Raw genomic sequence first — 16,248 nt, forward strand, 5'->3', positions numbered from 1 at the left:
TTCTTTTGAGGTTAGAATTATCATTTAAATTATATGCTCAGATGGATTTGGCGTTTTATCATTAGTGTAGGCAAGTTCTGATGGTTGAACGGAATTTTCTTTTTTTAACCTTGTTTTGGTACCAAATTACAAGGCATATTGATGCATAAATGAAATTCCGGCTTTGGAAAATAATTGTAGGGTATCCGCAACTCAAGAAATGTTTAAAACGTGTTGACACTAATACTACCAGACCAGTCTAATGACCGACACAGTTACTCCTTATAAATATTTTGTTCTGTTAGTACATAATAATTTTTGTCCACTAATGTCGAATAAAAGTAGATAAGTGTATAATTGATAGTTGTTCATACGAATTATGTATTTTATCAAAGACCGATAATTTTGACAATTTAATAAAAATAGATATATGTTACCCTCGGTAGTTTTAGTGTTAATTGTATTGTCAGTAGTCGAACAATAACCCCTGCCACCAGTACCTAGTTCTTTCATCTTTGCTCAATGATCCGTTAAAATTAGTATCGTAATTCAAAGATCAATGACTCGTTACAGTTTTCTTTATCGTTGATGTAGGAGCAATGAATTGTCAGGATAGACAGGATGTAATTTTATGCTTTATGATTGAGGTAGATCGTTACGTGAAAATCGATGACAGATACGTGTTATTGTCTTGTATCAAACGTATGTGTCACATATAGATATTTCCGTAGATTAAGTGATTGCTTAAATAAGAGGTCACCGATGTATCTATTGGGGTTCATAATAGACTAATCAACTGTGTCTCTCTTTCCATTGTGAAACTACCTCTATTAGCCATTTCCCCCTTAGGAATTGTGCATTTATCGACATCTGTAATAGGTGTTAACATCCTTGTTATGTAGTAACTAAATCTGTGGCTGTTTGTGAGAATTCATCTTTTTATAAATATAACTAAAAAAAAATAGAATATAAGCAGTGATTTCATTTATCGTATAAGATATTGTGTATATTCTTGTATGTTATACAAAGTGCTTCATTTATATGGTTTTTAAGTTGAGTTTTAGACTTTAGTTAGGCGTAGCTTATTTCATAGTTTATTCATTGACCTATACTTTGATCTTTCAAGGCCATTTAATGTGATTATCTAGAAAACATTCCTTATTTCTTCTATTTAAAAAACAACTTCAGACATCAGTATATATAGTACCATTCTGTTCTTGAATGACAGTTCTGTGTTCTCAAAGGTCGCTCTAGCACTAATTCCATGGAAAAATATTTTTCATTCACGCTTCTACATTGGCAGGAGTGGTGGGGTTTTTCGAAAAAATTAAATGCTTTAGGAAGTTCTAAACGAAAAAGCTTAAAGGCGTTAGATCAATGATCGATATACCCAGCAGTTACTAAAGAAATAAGGGCCTAGTCCATATTACAACCGCGGTCCATATTTCCATCTTCTCTTCTACTGTCTAGAGTTGTATCACGTTTGAAATATATGTGCGATATAGATACTTACAGGAAGAATTTGTTTTTCTCTTGATAAAAGAGAGATGTGCCATGGTGATTGAAAAGAAATATAGGTGGAATGTGTTATAGAATTTTCTGGAAAAGAATATTAGATATAACTATTTGAACATATAATAATGCAAATAATTTACCATATAGTTTCATCAATAAAAAATCTTAAAGAAATCGATTTTTTACCAAGAGAATTCCCCCCTTAAGGACTACAGGCGTTAACGTTCAACCGATCGGTACCACTGCGGATTCTCATCGGATCAATAACAGACATTATGCCAATTAAATTCTGTGCTGATTTTGATACAGAATTCAACAGAAAATAACACATAAGTAGAAATGAAAGGACAGCGTAATATTTTTCACCGAAAGCATTGACAAAATCTTAGTTTGGCAACATAATCGACATCACCTACTTCGTATAAATAATTGTGATATGACTGAAAGTAATGTTGTTATACTACAACGATTTTTATAATTTAATATTCTTCATTCCCATAAAGTTGATAGACAAGGATCCCTTACGACAAAGAGCTCGTTCAGATTGTTTTGAGGAACTTCAGGTGGTCGAACACAATGAGAACGCAAAAGGCAACAATAAAATTGAGCATCAAGACGTGAAAATATTAAGTTTTACATTATTCATAGAATCTTCACAAAAGTGGCATAAATTGACTCCTGGTGCTTTTTCAATGATGATGAAACATCAAGTAATTTGGATCGTAGTTGACGAAATTAAGTAAAAAAATTGATTTGTCTAGTTTAAAGCCAATTTCATACAAGATAGTCCGATGTGAGGTGATGTTTGATATCATCTTAGCCAAGGGAACATCGGAACTCCTTTAATATCATTTTTATCATGATACAACTTTTCAAAAAACGTTCAAAAACATTTGGCTCCGAAGGTACTAAGCGTACAAATTTTAAAGAACATTACACTTTGGTAATGCGCTTAATGCATAATTCAAAAAGTCATTCCTTATTCATTATTTTATGATAACAGCAATGAATTTTTCACATTCTTCCGATTAAAATGATACCAAACAGGATACAAATTGGACTAGTCTTTACGAAATTGATTTTGAATTCTGCAAATCAATTTTTTATGAAATTTCAGTACTTACAGTGCGAACTATTTCATGATTTGTATCATTTTTATCGGAAAAACACGAGGAATCGATTAGTGTCACTATTCCGCAGATGTGATGACAAATGGGGAACTTATTGTTAGTATTTTCAGTTCTTCATTCTTAGTTTTTAGTTCTCAGTTTTCAGTTTTGTATTTGTCTTTTACAGGTTTTCTATTTTTGAGCGTCGAAGTTCATAAATCTTATCCTCATCTGAGGATTTACTCGATAATTTTAAAGACTTGTAATTGTTGTTCGGAATGGTGTAATTATGAATATTTTTATTGACCATAAAGTTTAAAATTTAAAATGAATAGTTTTGAAGATAATTGCGTGTGTTAATTAACATAAGTCACATTTTACGTGTTTTTTACTTGTTGCATATTTTAATTTTCTATACATAACTATTGTACATAAACATCCTCAGTCCACACCTCCACATAATTGTACTGTTTAGAAATGATTAGTTGTTCACGTATTGATGAAACCAAATATGTATATTATGCATTTAAGTAAATGTTTCTTTTTACTGTACTTTTTGATAAAATCCCTTTAAACAGTAAGGAACATTCCAAGAGTATCATGAATCCTTGCTCAGCCCCCCGCCTCATGAAACCTTATCAGGCTTTGCCTATAATCTAATATTTTATATGTATATTTGCTACATTTTGTGGATGTGAACATTCGATTCAATTCGACTTATTCAGTAATCTTTTTATCCTTGTATGATCCCAGACCTATAATGAAAAAACAGAATGACTTAGCGCATCTTAGAAAAGTGTTTTTCGCAATCTCAAATTACAGGAAGTGGTGGTCCATTTATTTTGGTGGGTTCGCGACAAGAAGAGTATAGGAGAGACGCGACTGTGCTCTGTATTTATTTCTGTAACACCGTTGCCTCGTGCTACTACACGGCTGCGTTATTCACCACCTTCGTGAACATTTGGACGTTCTCCATTGCACGATGTTGCATGCAGACACCGCACACAGGTGCATTGTCTGCTTTGAACTCGTTGTTTATTGCCCCAGCTGGACCAGCTCTCTCCTATCGCCTTAGCTGTCTTGCACAGTTTGGAATGTGAAATCCGTATTCAATACCAAAATCTTTGCGAGTACTCTGTGGTGGTTGTTAAACCAACTTTCCAATAGTTTGAGTGCTATTCCTATTTGGTTTTATATACATGTAGAAACAATATTGGAAAGTAGGCATGTGTCTTGAGTATCTCAAATTCAAACGTTCTGAAATTAAAGTCATACATAAAGAAATTCTTGAAAATTGTCTTTAATTATATGGATTGTACTTTGAAATTGATTTAAATATAGTTTTATTTGTATTTAAAGCATAATAAGGTAATTCTGGGAGAGATGACCCTGCAGGTGAAATAACTCAATCTTAAATTTTATCGATATACCCGACTTTTATGTCATCTATTATGATCTTAATTAATACTGATTACAAACCATAACAATTGCTCCTTTTCATTGTTTAAAATTGACAAATTAGGTAAGTTATACGTAATGTAATAATTGACTACTTTCGAAAATTTTCCGTATGTTCTGTAAGTTTCAATTTACTAATGTTTTGCTAAAACAATGGCTTCATCCGAATGTAGTATATTAATACTATGTTTAAAGATAATTTTTCAATTGTTACGATGATATCATTATGCAATAAACAGATAGGTCATCTATTCCAGACTGTTGGGATAGATGGCTCACTGTTTTAGGTGACAGTTGACCCACCATAAAACTGTGCATAATGACTAGTAAATGCTTTTATTCTGTAATAATTAGTAAGTATTTGTTCTTTTATTGTTAGAGAAACGTAGAGATATAACACCTATCTTACTCAATTGTTCAGATATAATTGAAGAAACGATACCGATGATAGACACGCCAGACGTGCTATGTACTCGATAGAACTAATCCAATCCCTAATACATCGGATTTGCAGTGAAGTAGAAAATCCAAAGAACAAAGTGCTGTTATTTTGATATTTTCTGACAATATGAAAAATAAAAAAATGTTCAAAACATGTAAAGCTGCAATTATAGTGGATGCGTTTTCTAGCGAACTGATGTTCTGACGAATTTATCCGAACTATTTATCGTATGTGCAAGATAAGTTCAGATATATTCATTAGAACTTCAGTTCGTCAGAAAACATATTCACTGTAACCATAGCCTAAAGCTGCAAACGCATTAAAATACGCTATATGTTCTTTTAAACGTAAAGTTATGGAAGAGTCATATTCAGATGAAAATTTTTCAAAATCCCTAACTTAAGAACCTGAAGAAAACAATACCAAATATGTGTAATGTGGTGACCAATACTGTTAAACGACGAAAGAAGATGGCTGGATTCAATGTTAAAAATGTAAAAAGAGGGTACGATGAAGGAAGTTTCAAGTTTTTAAATTTCTGCGATTGTTGTGGAAAAGTTTTGTCTAAACGGGAAAAAATAATTTTTCTTTTTATTATTTCTAAAATATGTATTTTCTTTCTGAATCATCTCATGTCAAAGATTATTTTTGATTTGTACATGCACATTCTAATTTTACTTGTATTGTCCTTTAAAAATATATTTTTATATTTCTAATAATAGTCGTATTTATTATATAGTGGCACACCAAAAAAAGTGGACCATCTCATCCGGAATTACCCTATATGAGTTATTTGAAAATGGTTATTAACCATTAATGGCTATAATGACTGAAATTTCACCACATGCGTATTTGGTTTTAATATTATTAAATGAACCATAAAGACTAGTAACATTAATTGTAGTAATATCAGTCCTCATAATTTTATTTTAACGTGGATCAATCATTTCATATAAATACTTTGATACACATATAGGAAACGAAGTTTGAACTAAGTTGATGATAGTTTTGAAGAGATAATGTTAACTGTACACTGATCGAGATATTCTGGCCCTTTTTAAAACTTATGCTTCTGTTTGATTAAAAAGTTATTAATTTAGATAAATGTAAATAACGCATATGATATAAAATAAGGTAAAAATTATATAATTTTCGATTTCTTTTTAATAAATTATAAAGCTTTCGAATGTATGACAGATTTTATAAGTTTTATAAGTTTATTTCATAAGTTTCTGAATAAAATTTTGTAAATATACATGTACATATCTTTTATACTGTTTTTAACAATGGATTACATTATGTGAAAAATAATTTTTATAATAGTTCAAAATGCTACGAACTGCAGTATTTTCCCTCTAAATAGCGTAAGTGTTCCTAATATTTTTAATGTCTAAAAAACACCAGTAACTTATGTACTAACCCTATAGTTTCAATATTAATTATTTTGACGAATGGAAACGTAAAATTAAGGGGTATTAACAAAAAGAAAGTGTTCCCTATACGAAATGTGAGTGTATATGTTTTTACTACATAGCTTGTTTAAAACACTATTAAAATCCTGCTCTCATAAATCTATTTGGTACTTTCCTTCTGAAACGTTATATTTTTTTGTTGTAATGTTTATATCAGGTGTAGTCATTGTAATTATTTATCTGGAAACTTAATATAGACTGTGTTGTTCCAAACAATATGAAATAACAAGAAACGCAAGTAGTAGACGAATTAAATTTAAGGATTATTTGGAACTTAACATTTCAGAGATGCTTAGAGTGTACTCGCGAATCTGACTCACTTTCACAGCTAATTTGTAGCTTTATTCTTAATTTTGTTGTGTCCTATGCTTGTAATACTTGGTGCATCTAAGTTTAGAGGAAGCATTCACTAGCAGGAAGAACAAGAAGACAGATATGTTATGATCTTACACGAACTTGTTGCTAATTTTGTAAATCTTGAATATTCCTACAGTACTTGGTGTACTTCTGGGATTGTTCATGAAAGTTTTCATTTATTCGTAATGTTATACTTCCTAAATAAATAGTTTTTTGTTTTCATTTGCACAATTTTTTCATATCTTAGTGTTTATAAAAATAAATATTAAAATGTGTATAATGCAAGTATAAATTAATTATTTAATACAAACCTTAAGAAAAAACTATTTATCAAGAATTTTTTGAATATTACAACATTAGCTTTGCGGAAATAGCAGGTTTATAAACAAGAAAAAACTTAAAGTTCATGACGAAAATAGTTTTATTAGTTACATACTAACATTATTTAAGAAAAAGTAAATTATTGGTTTCCATAATGTGAAATAATTGATGGTATCTATAATTTTTTACGCTTAGTACTTCAAAAAGTTGATTTTAATGTTTTTGTGTATTTCATTAGAATACAAATCCTGAGAACTTGTATTCAAAGTATTACGTAAATATGTATTTACGTAATTAATAAATTTATCAAATTTTAAGTAAACCCTCGAGTGACTGTAAAACTGATATTTCCTTGTTCTAAGGGTTAATAGTTACAACATAATTTTAATTTATTTATGTAGTATGTATGTACATAGGTAGTATACAGCTATAGGTGGAGGAAATTTAAAAACAGATTTTAGACATTAAAATTAAAACAGTGCATTTAAGCCTTTGTTTGTTAATTAAAAGGATTTAAAGAAAGCCAGTGGTTGTCATAGCAACTGATATAAAGGAGCACTCACCTCAAACAGCTGCTGTGGAATTTTACGACACTCGACCCAGGCAGTTACTATAATAGTCACTGCTCTTCCATGACCTGATCTCAGTTACAAGCTTCGCGCTGGCAATAGGGCTATTCGATTTGCCAAGTTTCATGCAGATTTTATCAGATTTCAAGTAGTTATAATTAACAAGTGAAAGGTCAATTGTAATTTCACTATTCTTGATTTTTATATTATTTAGACTGTTAATGCCAGCGGTTAAATGTATGATCTTTCTGGTTAAAAATGTTCGAATTTAATTCTAAAGTCGTCTCTATTATTCTTCACGTCTTATCGTTCTCAAATGTCTGATTTTATTGGGAAAATTTGTAATTGTATTCCATAAATCAGAAGTTTCTAATATTTTTATTGGTGGGTTGGATATGCAGATATACAGTATGTCCCACGAAATCCTGGACAGTTGATTATTTGCTAACCTATTAAAGATACGAAAAAAGTTTTTATATGAAATTGAATGGCAAGAGGGGGCTGATTTATTGGCCGTAACAATTTTTTTTATCATTATTATTTACAGAGATATGAACGTTAAGTTTGGTTTTTTAAATGGGATTATATATATATTTTTTTATCAATAGATAGTACGTTTCAAGACGAATTCAGCAAACATTAATGTATACACTTTTTTTCAAATAGTTTTTAAGATATTACGCGTAAAAGTTTACTGATTTTCGGAGGAAGAAAATCTGCGAGACCAGGAAGCACAGTAGGAAGTCTCGACTCTCGACCACACTTAAGATGCTACGGGTTAACACGTTCGACGCGCGACAGGGTAGATCTATCGAGTTGAGCCCGTTTCCCCGGAGAAGTATTGACCCGGCGGTGCTGTCGCGCGCTAGCATACAATCGGACAAAACTTTTTCGACCATTTTTTTACCCCCGCACGCAACGTGTTAAACCGTGCCTCTTGAAACTGATACGAAGAGACTGTGGTAGGAACGGCAGGCCTAAATCTTCCACCGAAAATCAGTAAACTTTTACGCGTAATATCTTAAAAACTATTTGAAAAAAGGTGTATACATTAATGTTTGCTGAATTCGTCTTGAAACGTACTATCTATTGATCAAAAAAAATATATATGATCCCATTTAAAAAACCAAACTTAACTTTCATATCTCTGTAAACAATAATGATAAAAAAAAATTGTTACGGCCAATAAATCAGCCCCCTCTTGTCATTCAATTTCATATAAAAACTTTTTTCGTATCTTTAATAGGTTAGCAAATAATCGAGTGTCCAGGATTTCGTGGGACATACTGTATAGGACGATCTTCTCGCTAGGAGATTTAAAGACGATGTCGCCGCGGCAAAAACGTTGCAAGGGGGACATTGTGTTTGTATACATGATCTGACGATAGATCCTGTTTTCAGCTGACACATATGTACGTGCATACGCGTTCAACCGTCTCCGCGTTTGCAGACGGTTCTGCACAAGAGCCATGATGCACAGTATCCACAGATAATGTATGGAAAGATGGCGTTCCCGCTGCATTGTTTTTATGATTACACTGTCTTCGAGTTTTTTAGCAAAATGTTCGCTCTGTAGAAAGCTTACACACCTTGTTAGAATTCTGTGGAAGAATCCTGTCGCACAGTGGTCTGAAGCCAATATTCAGCGGTTCACACCTTTAAATAACTTAAGCAATATTAATATTTTAAGATACTCTGCATGTCCACTATCCAGTTTCAGATCGTATCGAATTCATTTGTTATTTATTAGACCATAATTTACTAAACTAGAAAAGATGCCTTTTACAGAATTTTTATTCATTTGGTTCTAAGTCATGTGGACCATTAACTTCAGATTTGGGACCACTGTGTTCAATGGGGAAAAGCATGGGACCGCAGATACGCGCGATTGAGATACGCAGAGATAGCAGAGTATTGTTAAACGCATGTCGCAGTGCATGTTTATGATTACACTGCGGATTTTTATGCATTTTTTAGGATATTTTAGTACATGAAAACATGCAACAGTCATATAATATGAAAAAATGTACAAAATATTGAAAGTTAATACACTTTATAGAATTTGTAGTGTAGTACAAATCTTGAACTGGATTCTACTTCTTTAATCGTATTTGCGAAAATAGGAATTAACATAAACATTTTAGTCTATGATACGTGTCTACTATGATATGGTAAGTGCTAAAAACATGTGTTTTGGCGTAAAATCTGGACATTATTTTATGGGCAATTCCTTGTTCAATTAATTGTAAGATACTAATTTTTCAGATGGGTATCGGCGTTAAAAAATATTAAAGAATGTTAAAAAATATCTATTTTAATATCTGCTAAAACTCTATTTGCCGTTTTGAATTATCTCTTAAATTTCTATCTACCTATTATGAAACATCTTATACATTCTCTATGAATACTTAAACATTAATTTTAAGTGTTTTATTTAGTAGTATTTATAGAAACTATAATCTTGAGTAAATTTATTAATTTCTATGGTTTTTTTTCAAATAATATACTAGAATTAATGTTATAATCAAATTTCGTTTGAAAATAATTATTAGACTTATAGTAGATTTGAGTAAACAGAAAAGTACAGTATTCGTATAATATGCAAAAAATATACAAAATATTAAAGCTGCATACACTTCATTTGGAAGGTAAAATAAATTTGAAAGCTAAAATAAATTTTTAATTAAGTTCCATTTGTTTAGTTGTGTTAATAAATATTCGCATAAACATTCGTAGTTTAATAATTATATATGTATACTTTGAATTTTTTTACCAATAGAAGCGAATATCGTAGTTTTCAGAACAGGAAACTCTAGCAAACACATTTATATATTCGAAAAATGCGATGTTGATCACAGGCTTTAATCTTGATGACACGAACATGAATTCTGCGACATGCGTATAACTAGTGGTACCGTCATGCCGTGAGGCTAGGAGTAGCTTAACCGACTCAAAATAACCGAGAAAGTCTGATTGTTTCTGATCTTGATTCATGATTTAACGTTTAATATACGTTGATCACTAAATGGCGAAGTTACTATTGCGTGTCTTCAAGCTTAGGTCAATCTCTCGGGCTTTAATTACAGAGCAGTCAGACCTACCGGTGTTAGACAGACACCGAGGGACTGGAGAGAGCGACCTGCCAAAATAAAGATAGTCGAGACTCCGTTCTGGCCTAAATGTGTCATCTATAAATACGCGAGCTCTTCGCGTCTGTTCGAGAGAGTCTCGGTCGCAGTCGATATTGAATTTGCATCGATAAATGTGCCTGGATCACAGAAACTTGGCGATTAATGTTCGGAAATCAAGTCCTATGAACGTCTCACATATACTACAATACTTGTTCTCCTATAACGTTTGGTATTATACTTTTCCAATACGATAGAACTTCAATTAACTGAACTTCGAGTATTCAAAATTTCTGTTATTTAGGGTTTGGCATGTTGAGAATAGTAATAATAAGAATATAATAAAATGTCGACTAGGACATTGATTAAACAGTTAAGTAATAGTAGCTTTCTGAAGAAAATAAAGCTAGCTTCAGGTTTGAAACTTCAAGTAGTATGTTTCAGGTTTAAATCTCATGGTATTTCGGATGATAAAGAACCTACTGAGGATGCACAGTATAATTTAAGCTATTGTGTTAATATTCAAATTAAGGACAATATAAATTGAAATACAGTCGGTACTCATTTCTTTTAAATTGGGTTTAGATCAACTGTATAGGACGAAATTTTGGGCAGCATAGTCCGCAGTGTGTTTACCCAAATTCTGATGAGTGTACTAAAATCGCAATTGTTTCATTTATTGTAGTGTATTACCTACTGGGGAAAGATGGAAAAAACACAGAAACAACATTAACGAAATGAACGAATCATCTGCATGATTTTGTGCGATTTTGTGTAAGTAACGAGCCACCCAGCGCAGCATTGTATAATATTGGGTTTGGACTCAATTTAACCCTTGGATGGCGAACGCTGGGCCAAAAGTGACCCTAAGTCCGCTGGCTCTGCATATAAATGTGAAATAGTCAGTTCTTCAAGGGTTAAGGGGGGAATTTTCGCCATCTTGCAAAAGGTGACACTCACTTTACACGATTATGGTGGGATTTTAGAATTTTTTACCCGTACAGTGACTATGATAATTACTGGTCTCTATGGCCTGATCTGCTAGGAGCTCTACGCTAACAATGGTGTCATCCAAGTTTTCATTTGCCAAGTTTTCAAGACGTCTGTAATTAGCAAATGAAAGATCAACCACAGTTTCGTTATTCTTGATGTTCGTTTTATTTTAACATCTAGATTCATTTCTTAAATTTTCCTACACTTATAGTTGAGCACTTTATATGTATAGAATAATTTGTTCTAATATGGAACATTTCTTATATTTAACATGATTGATTTATTTATAAGTGTTCTATACAAACTTTAAAACTGTAGGTTTATAAGTTATTTATTACTCTTTAATTTAGTGACACTCAATTTTAGAATATAATAATGATTTGAACAACATTTATCATTCCACATTAGGTTCACTGTGTTTTATATTGATATGTGTATAACTGAGTAAGTATAATAACTGGTAATTAGATTCAAAATAAATAACAAAATCCCTTATTTTGTATAAACTTTTTAAATAAAAAAGTATTTTCAGATTTTTACTTTATCGTTAAAAAAAGAATTTACACAAATAAAGCAACAATTTTGAAAGAATTAGAGGACTATACATAACACATGAAGCATACTCTTAAAGCATTCATACAAAATATGCAAACAAGAGTCCGTTTTTGTGAACAAAATAACGAACACCTGTTTACCAGATTGACTTTTTAAACATTAATATAAAAAGACTCCAAGGATAAACATTTCCTGTAGTATTTAAATGCATTTTTATAATTCTATAATTGATTAAAACCAAGAAAAAAATAAATTAAACATATTTCTATAAGTTCTAGTTAATTTTCCATAGTTCTCGTGACCCTAAACCTCATATCTTTCCACAGACTGAACACCCTGCATTATTCTCTTTACTATCAAAATTTTCTTCAATACATAGATCTATTGTTGAGCTTGGATTTCTATTTCTGATGATGTTGTACAAGTTTTATTTTCTTGGTAAATTTCTAAATGATCTACACGTGGTGCTTTTGAAATAGTGGTTCTTCCTGTAGCTAATATGTATTTACGTTTGACCTTTCGTTTTTTCTGTAATTGTTATATCTCTGTGACGTAAGTTAATGTCAGTCGTTTAAGAATTAAAAACCATTTATCTGTGATTTTTTACATAGGGTGATCCATTTAAGTAATGCCACCTACATATCTTTTTTCTAATTGCGAGGACACAAAAAAATATTTTGCATTGAATTTGAATGATATCGAGGGACCAATATATTGCAAGGGATGTTCTCAAAGTCTCAAATAAAACACTTTCAAATAAAATATTTTTTATATCATCATGATTGGAATAGATATGTTGGTGGTCTTATTTAAGTGGACCACCCCGTATTTATTGATATCACAGTGAGATACGAACAGTACGACTGTTTCAGTTGAAGTGTGCTAAACCTTGAGGAGTTATTTCAACGTTTGTTTGAGGGTAAAAAAGATAGAAAGGATACGGCCTTCCTGACTTTCTTGAAAGCCTTTCTTAGTGGAGACCTGAGCATTGTCAGTAACCCACACCAAGGGTTACATCTGGTTAACAGGCGTCTAAGACTCTCGGGCCTAAAAGGCCCATTCTAATAAATATATGTGTACATGCAAAACTCGTGCTATGCGACGCAACACGAATCTAACGTCGATTCTATGGTACTTAAGTAGGTAATTAAACAAGTCTAACAGTAATTAAACTTTCCTTTCTTATTGATGCAAAATGACATACTTGCTACAATCTTCTGTTTTAGTGACTACATGATAGTTAATTTCTTTTATCATAATTAAAATATTCTACTTGTAGGGTATGCGTGTTTCTTATACTTATATTCTAACAAATTAAGAGGAAGCAGTTACATATGTTTTCCTCTATTAAGTCCATGAATTTAATGTACTGTCTTCGTAACTTTATAACCGATAAGCCCAAAAACCGTTACTCTTTAATCGTTTTATAGTAACCTTAAATACTTTATTTGTCTTTGATGATAAGAAAAAATGTTTCATACAGAAGTTGAATGGCTGAAGGCGGGACATAATTTAATGGTACTAGTGTTTTGTTGATAGATATACATATAGATACATATGTAAAGCGTACTAGCGCCTATAGTATTATTATAAATAAGTGTGCAATTTAGTAATAGTGAAGTTAATCCTTTATTTCCCAAAGTATTTAACAACTACAAGGAAGTATTTATATTTTGAGTATTTTGACAAATATCTTTGAAAATATCTTAACATTTTTAAGGTATTCAACTCCTTGTTCCATTTGTTCTTATTTCTTAGTACTTAATACTAATGAGCTGCATTAGTGAATTCATTAAAAAACATTTCATGTTATTAAAAAAAAAAAAAAAATACAGTTGATTTTTATGTATCTTCTGCATATCAATCTACAAATAAATTAGTGACGTTACCTTATGCAGGTTTATGTTGAAACTGTTCAATTTTTGTTTAAAACCTTTTTCAGAAACAAGTGAAAAATCATGACAAACATTGCATATATGTTTCAACGTAGTAGTAAACGTAAGATTAAATAATATTAATACATTCCAAACCAGACATTTTATTAACACATTACAGACGGGGCATTTAAATAATTTAAATGCTTGTTCCCGAGGATTTATAGCCTTTTAACCTACCTTCTGCATTGATATGTTTGACGCGTGAGAGAAATGTATAGTGCGTAGAAACAAAACACGTGTTAAAACGCAAAGTTGCGTCACCCGATTTCCATGATTACATCGTTCTGACAACTGGTATTAGAAATTTTTAGGAATGATTCTATCATTCAGAGTAGAACGAAACTCTAGAATGATAAAATTACATTTAAGATTTTATCTCAGAGTTATTAATTGTTAAGGAAATGCCTAAGATATGCGTGAAGTGTGTCTGATTTGGGATTTATTCTACTGCTGACGCACAGTAGTCAGATCAAACACAGCAAAGTCAGTAGAATAAGTCTCAAGCCAGGCACAAAAAAGTCAGTAGAATAGGTAACAAGACAGACACATTTCACGCGTATTTTAGGCGTTTTCTCAGCAATTAATAATTCTGAAATGAAGCTTGAAACGTATTTTCATTATTCTTGATTTTTGTCTTATTTCAGTGTGTAGAATCGCCTCTTAAAACTTCTAAGGCCTGTCTTCGAACATTCTGTTGTATATCACGAAATTTGAAAATATGTTCTAATAAATATTCAATTCCAATGTTAATTTCTCGTATGAAAAGTTTTTTAAGCATTCAAAATGAATAATTAAGTAAATTCTATCTAAAATATTTTATTATTTCGTCAAATAACTGAAGATAAAAAGTGAATAAATTATTTATAAATTATATTTATATGTTTATAAATACTTTGGGAGCAATTATTAATAAGTATTGAAGTAATTTATAGCAAAACTATAAATACGTGTTTTATACCGGAAAGTACAAAGGTGCATGTAATGTCTATAAAATTTATGGCTTGACTATAAACAATTTCTCTCTAACATTTCATTGTTAACAATCTAATACAAAGGAAATCATTCAAGGAAAAGTCAGTCAGTGTTTGGGAAGGTGTGCATATTTGTTTCGTGCGGCTGTAGTTCGATGAATCCTTGAAACGTCCATCTATACCTAGCGTACGTGATGCGATATATACTCGGAATATAATTTTAACTGCAGGTTATTACGATGTAAACTTTGGCGCTGCTCTGCCATTCCATGTCTCAGTTGGTGTTTGTGCGGTTGCCGCGAGAAGACTTGTAATCTGAGAGAACTACGAAATATTTCTCTTCAGAAATTTTAATTTAGCGTAGATGTAGTGCAAATCCTGTAAAATGTGACAATTTCGAGGACCATTTTACGTGGTATGGGATGTGGCTGGTCGCGTTTTGCGACTTCAACCGTCCCCCAGAAAATTCAAGACGGACCAATTCAAGTTCAAATTATGTTCGGTACGGAATGCTATTTCTATTGTGTTATAACTAGTCATCGGTAGTAGTAGGTTATACGGAACTAAGAATGTGGAATTATAATAGTTGTCAAGATGTGTTAAACAGTCTATAAAAGCACATTTTCTTAATTTTTTTTTATTATTCGTTGAAAAGTGTTGTATAGTAGCCAATACTTACTTGAGAGGAATATATTAGTATTTTTTAATACTAGTCAATGGTTGAGAGTATCGCTGATTTAATAAAATATCATTCAAATCATGGTTGTAATTCTTATAAGGTTTAGTGAAGTATAATTGAGCCATTCACAGGTCAAAATAATTAATTCCACTTTTTAAATATTTAAAAATTGTAATGTCAAAGCACTTGATTTATGCTTAACTTCTCATATTTATTTTAAATAGAGTTTTGTGGTCTTAACCGATTTCACAAATAAATGGCTCGTAAAGAGTACTTGTATGAATAAGAATTTAGTTTTTCAATAGCTAAGCACAGAGGAAAGGAAATTTTGTATGAAATTATGTAATGCTATGATTACTTTGTCGATAACTATTTTGAATGTGATGCTGCGAACTGTTAGAAATAATTCTTTCTCTTCGTAACCGGAAGTTCAAACGGGAAAATAATAGTTCTGCATGAGAAAATAAGTTAAGAACATAGAAAAAAAAATAAGTTCATGTTTCATTTTTGAGAAACTTTACTTTCAATTCCAGCCTGAACTTAAACTATATTAAGTCAGTCAATTTGACTATTAAGTAAATGTATGTGCATCTTTTACTCTGTATGGTTTTCAATTATTTAAGGGAGTAGGTATTCCCACTTGGATGCGTCGACTTTAATCTTTGAAATAAAGAATTACTATACAGGATGTTTCATAATATGTGGGACCCACTTCGAGAGTTGGTTGTTTGCTTAAAAACAATGAAAAAAAGTCGTGTAAATA

General features: G+C 31.4%; 1 protein-coding gene across 3 annotated transcripts in view; it reads left to right on the plus strand.

The window, feature by feature from the left end:
- The window catches only part of Cnn (phosphodiesterase 4D interacting protein centrosomin), a 73,660-nt gene that overhangs the window by 25,052 nt on the left and 32,360 nt on the right, over positions 1-16,248 (plus strand). The window contains exon 1 of one of the 3 annotated variants that reach the window (XM_076383340.1): positions 15,078-15,308. The exons of the other annotated variants lie outside the window; for them this stretch is intronic. Within the exon in view, the coding sequence (XP_076239455.1) occupies positions 15,224-15,308 (85 nt within the window). The 5' untranslated portion in view covers positions 15,078-15,223. Of the gene's footprint in view, positions 1-15,077; positions 15,309-16,248 lie in introns of those variants that run through there. 3 annotated transcript variants of the gene reach the window in all.

The sequence above is a fragment of the Calliopsis andreniformis genome, chromosome 1, assembly GCF_051401765.1.
Source record: "Calliopsis andreniformis isolate RMS-2024a chromosome 1, iyCalAndr_principal, whole genome shotgun sequence".
Taxonomy (NCBI): Eukaryota; Metazoa; Arthropoda; class Insecta; order Hymenoptera; family Andrenidae; genus Calliopsis; species Calliopsis andreniformis.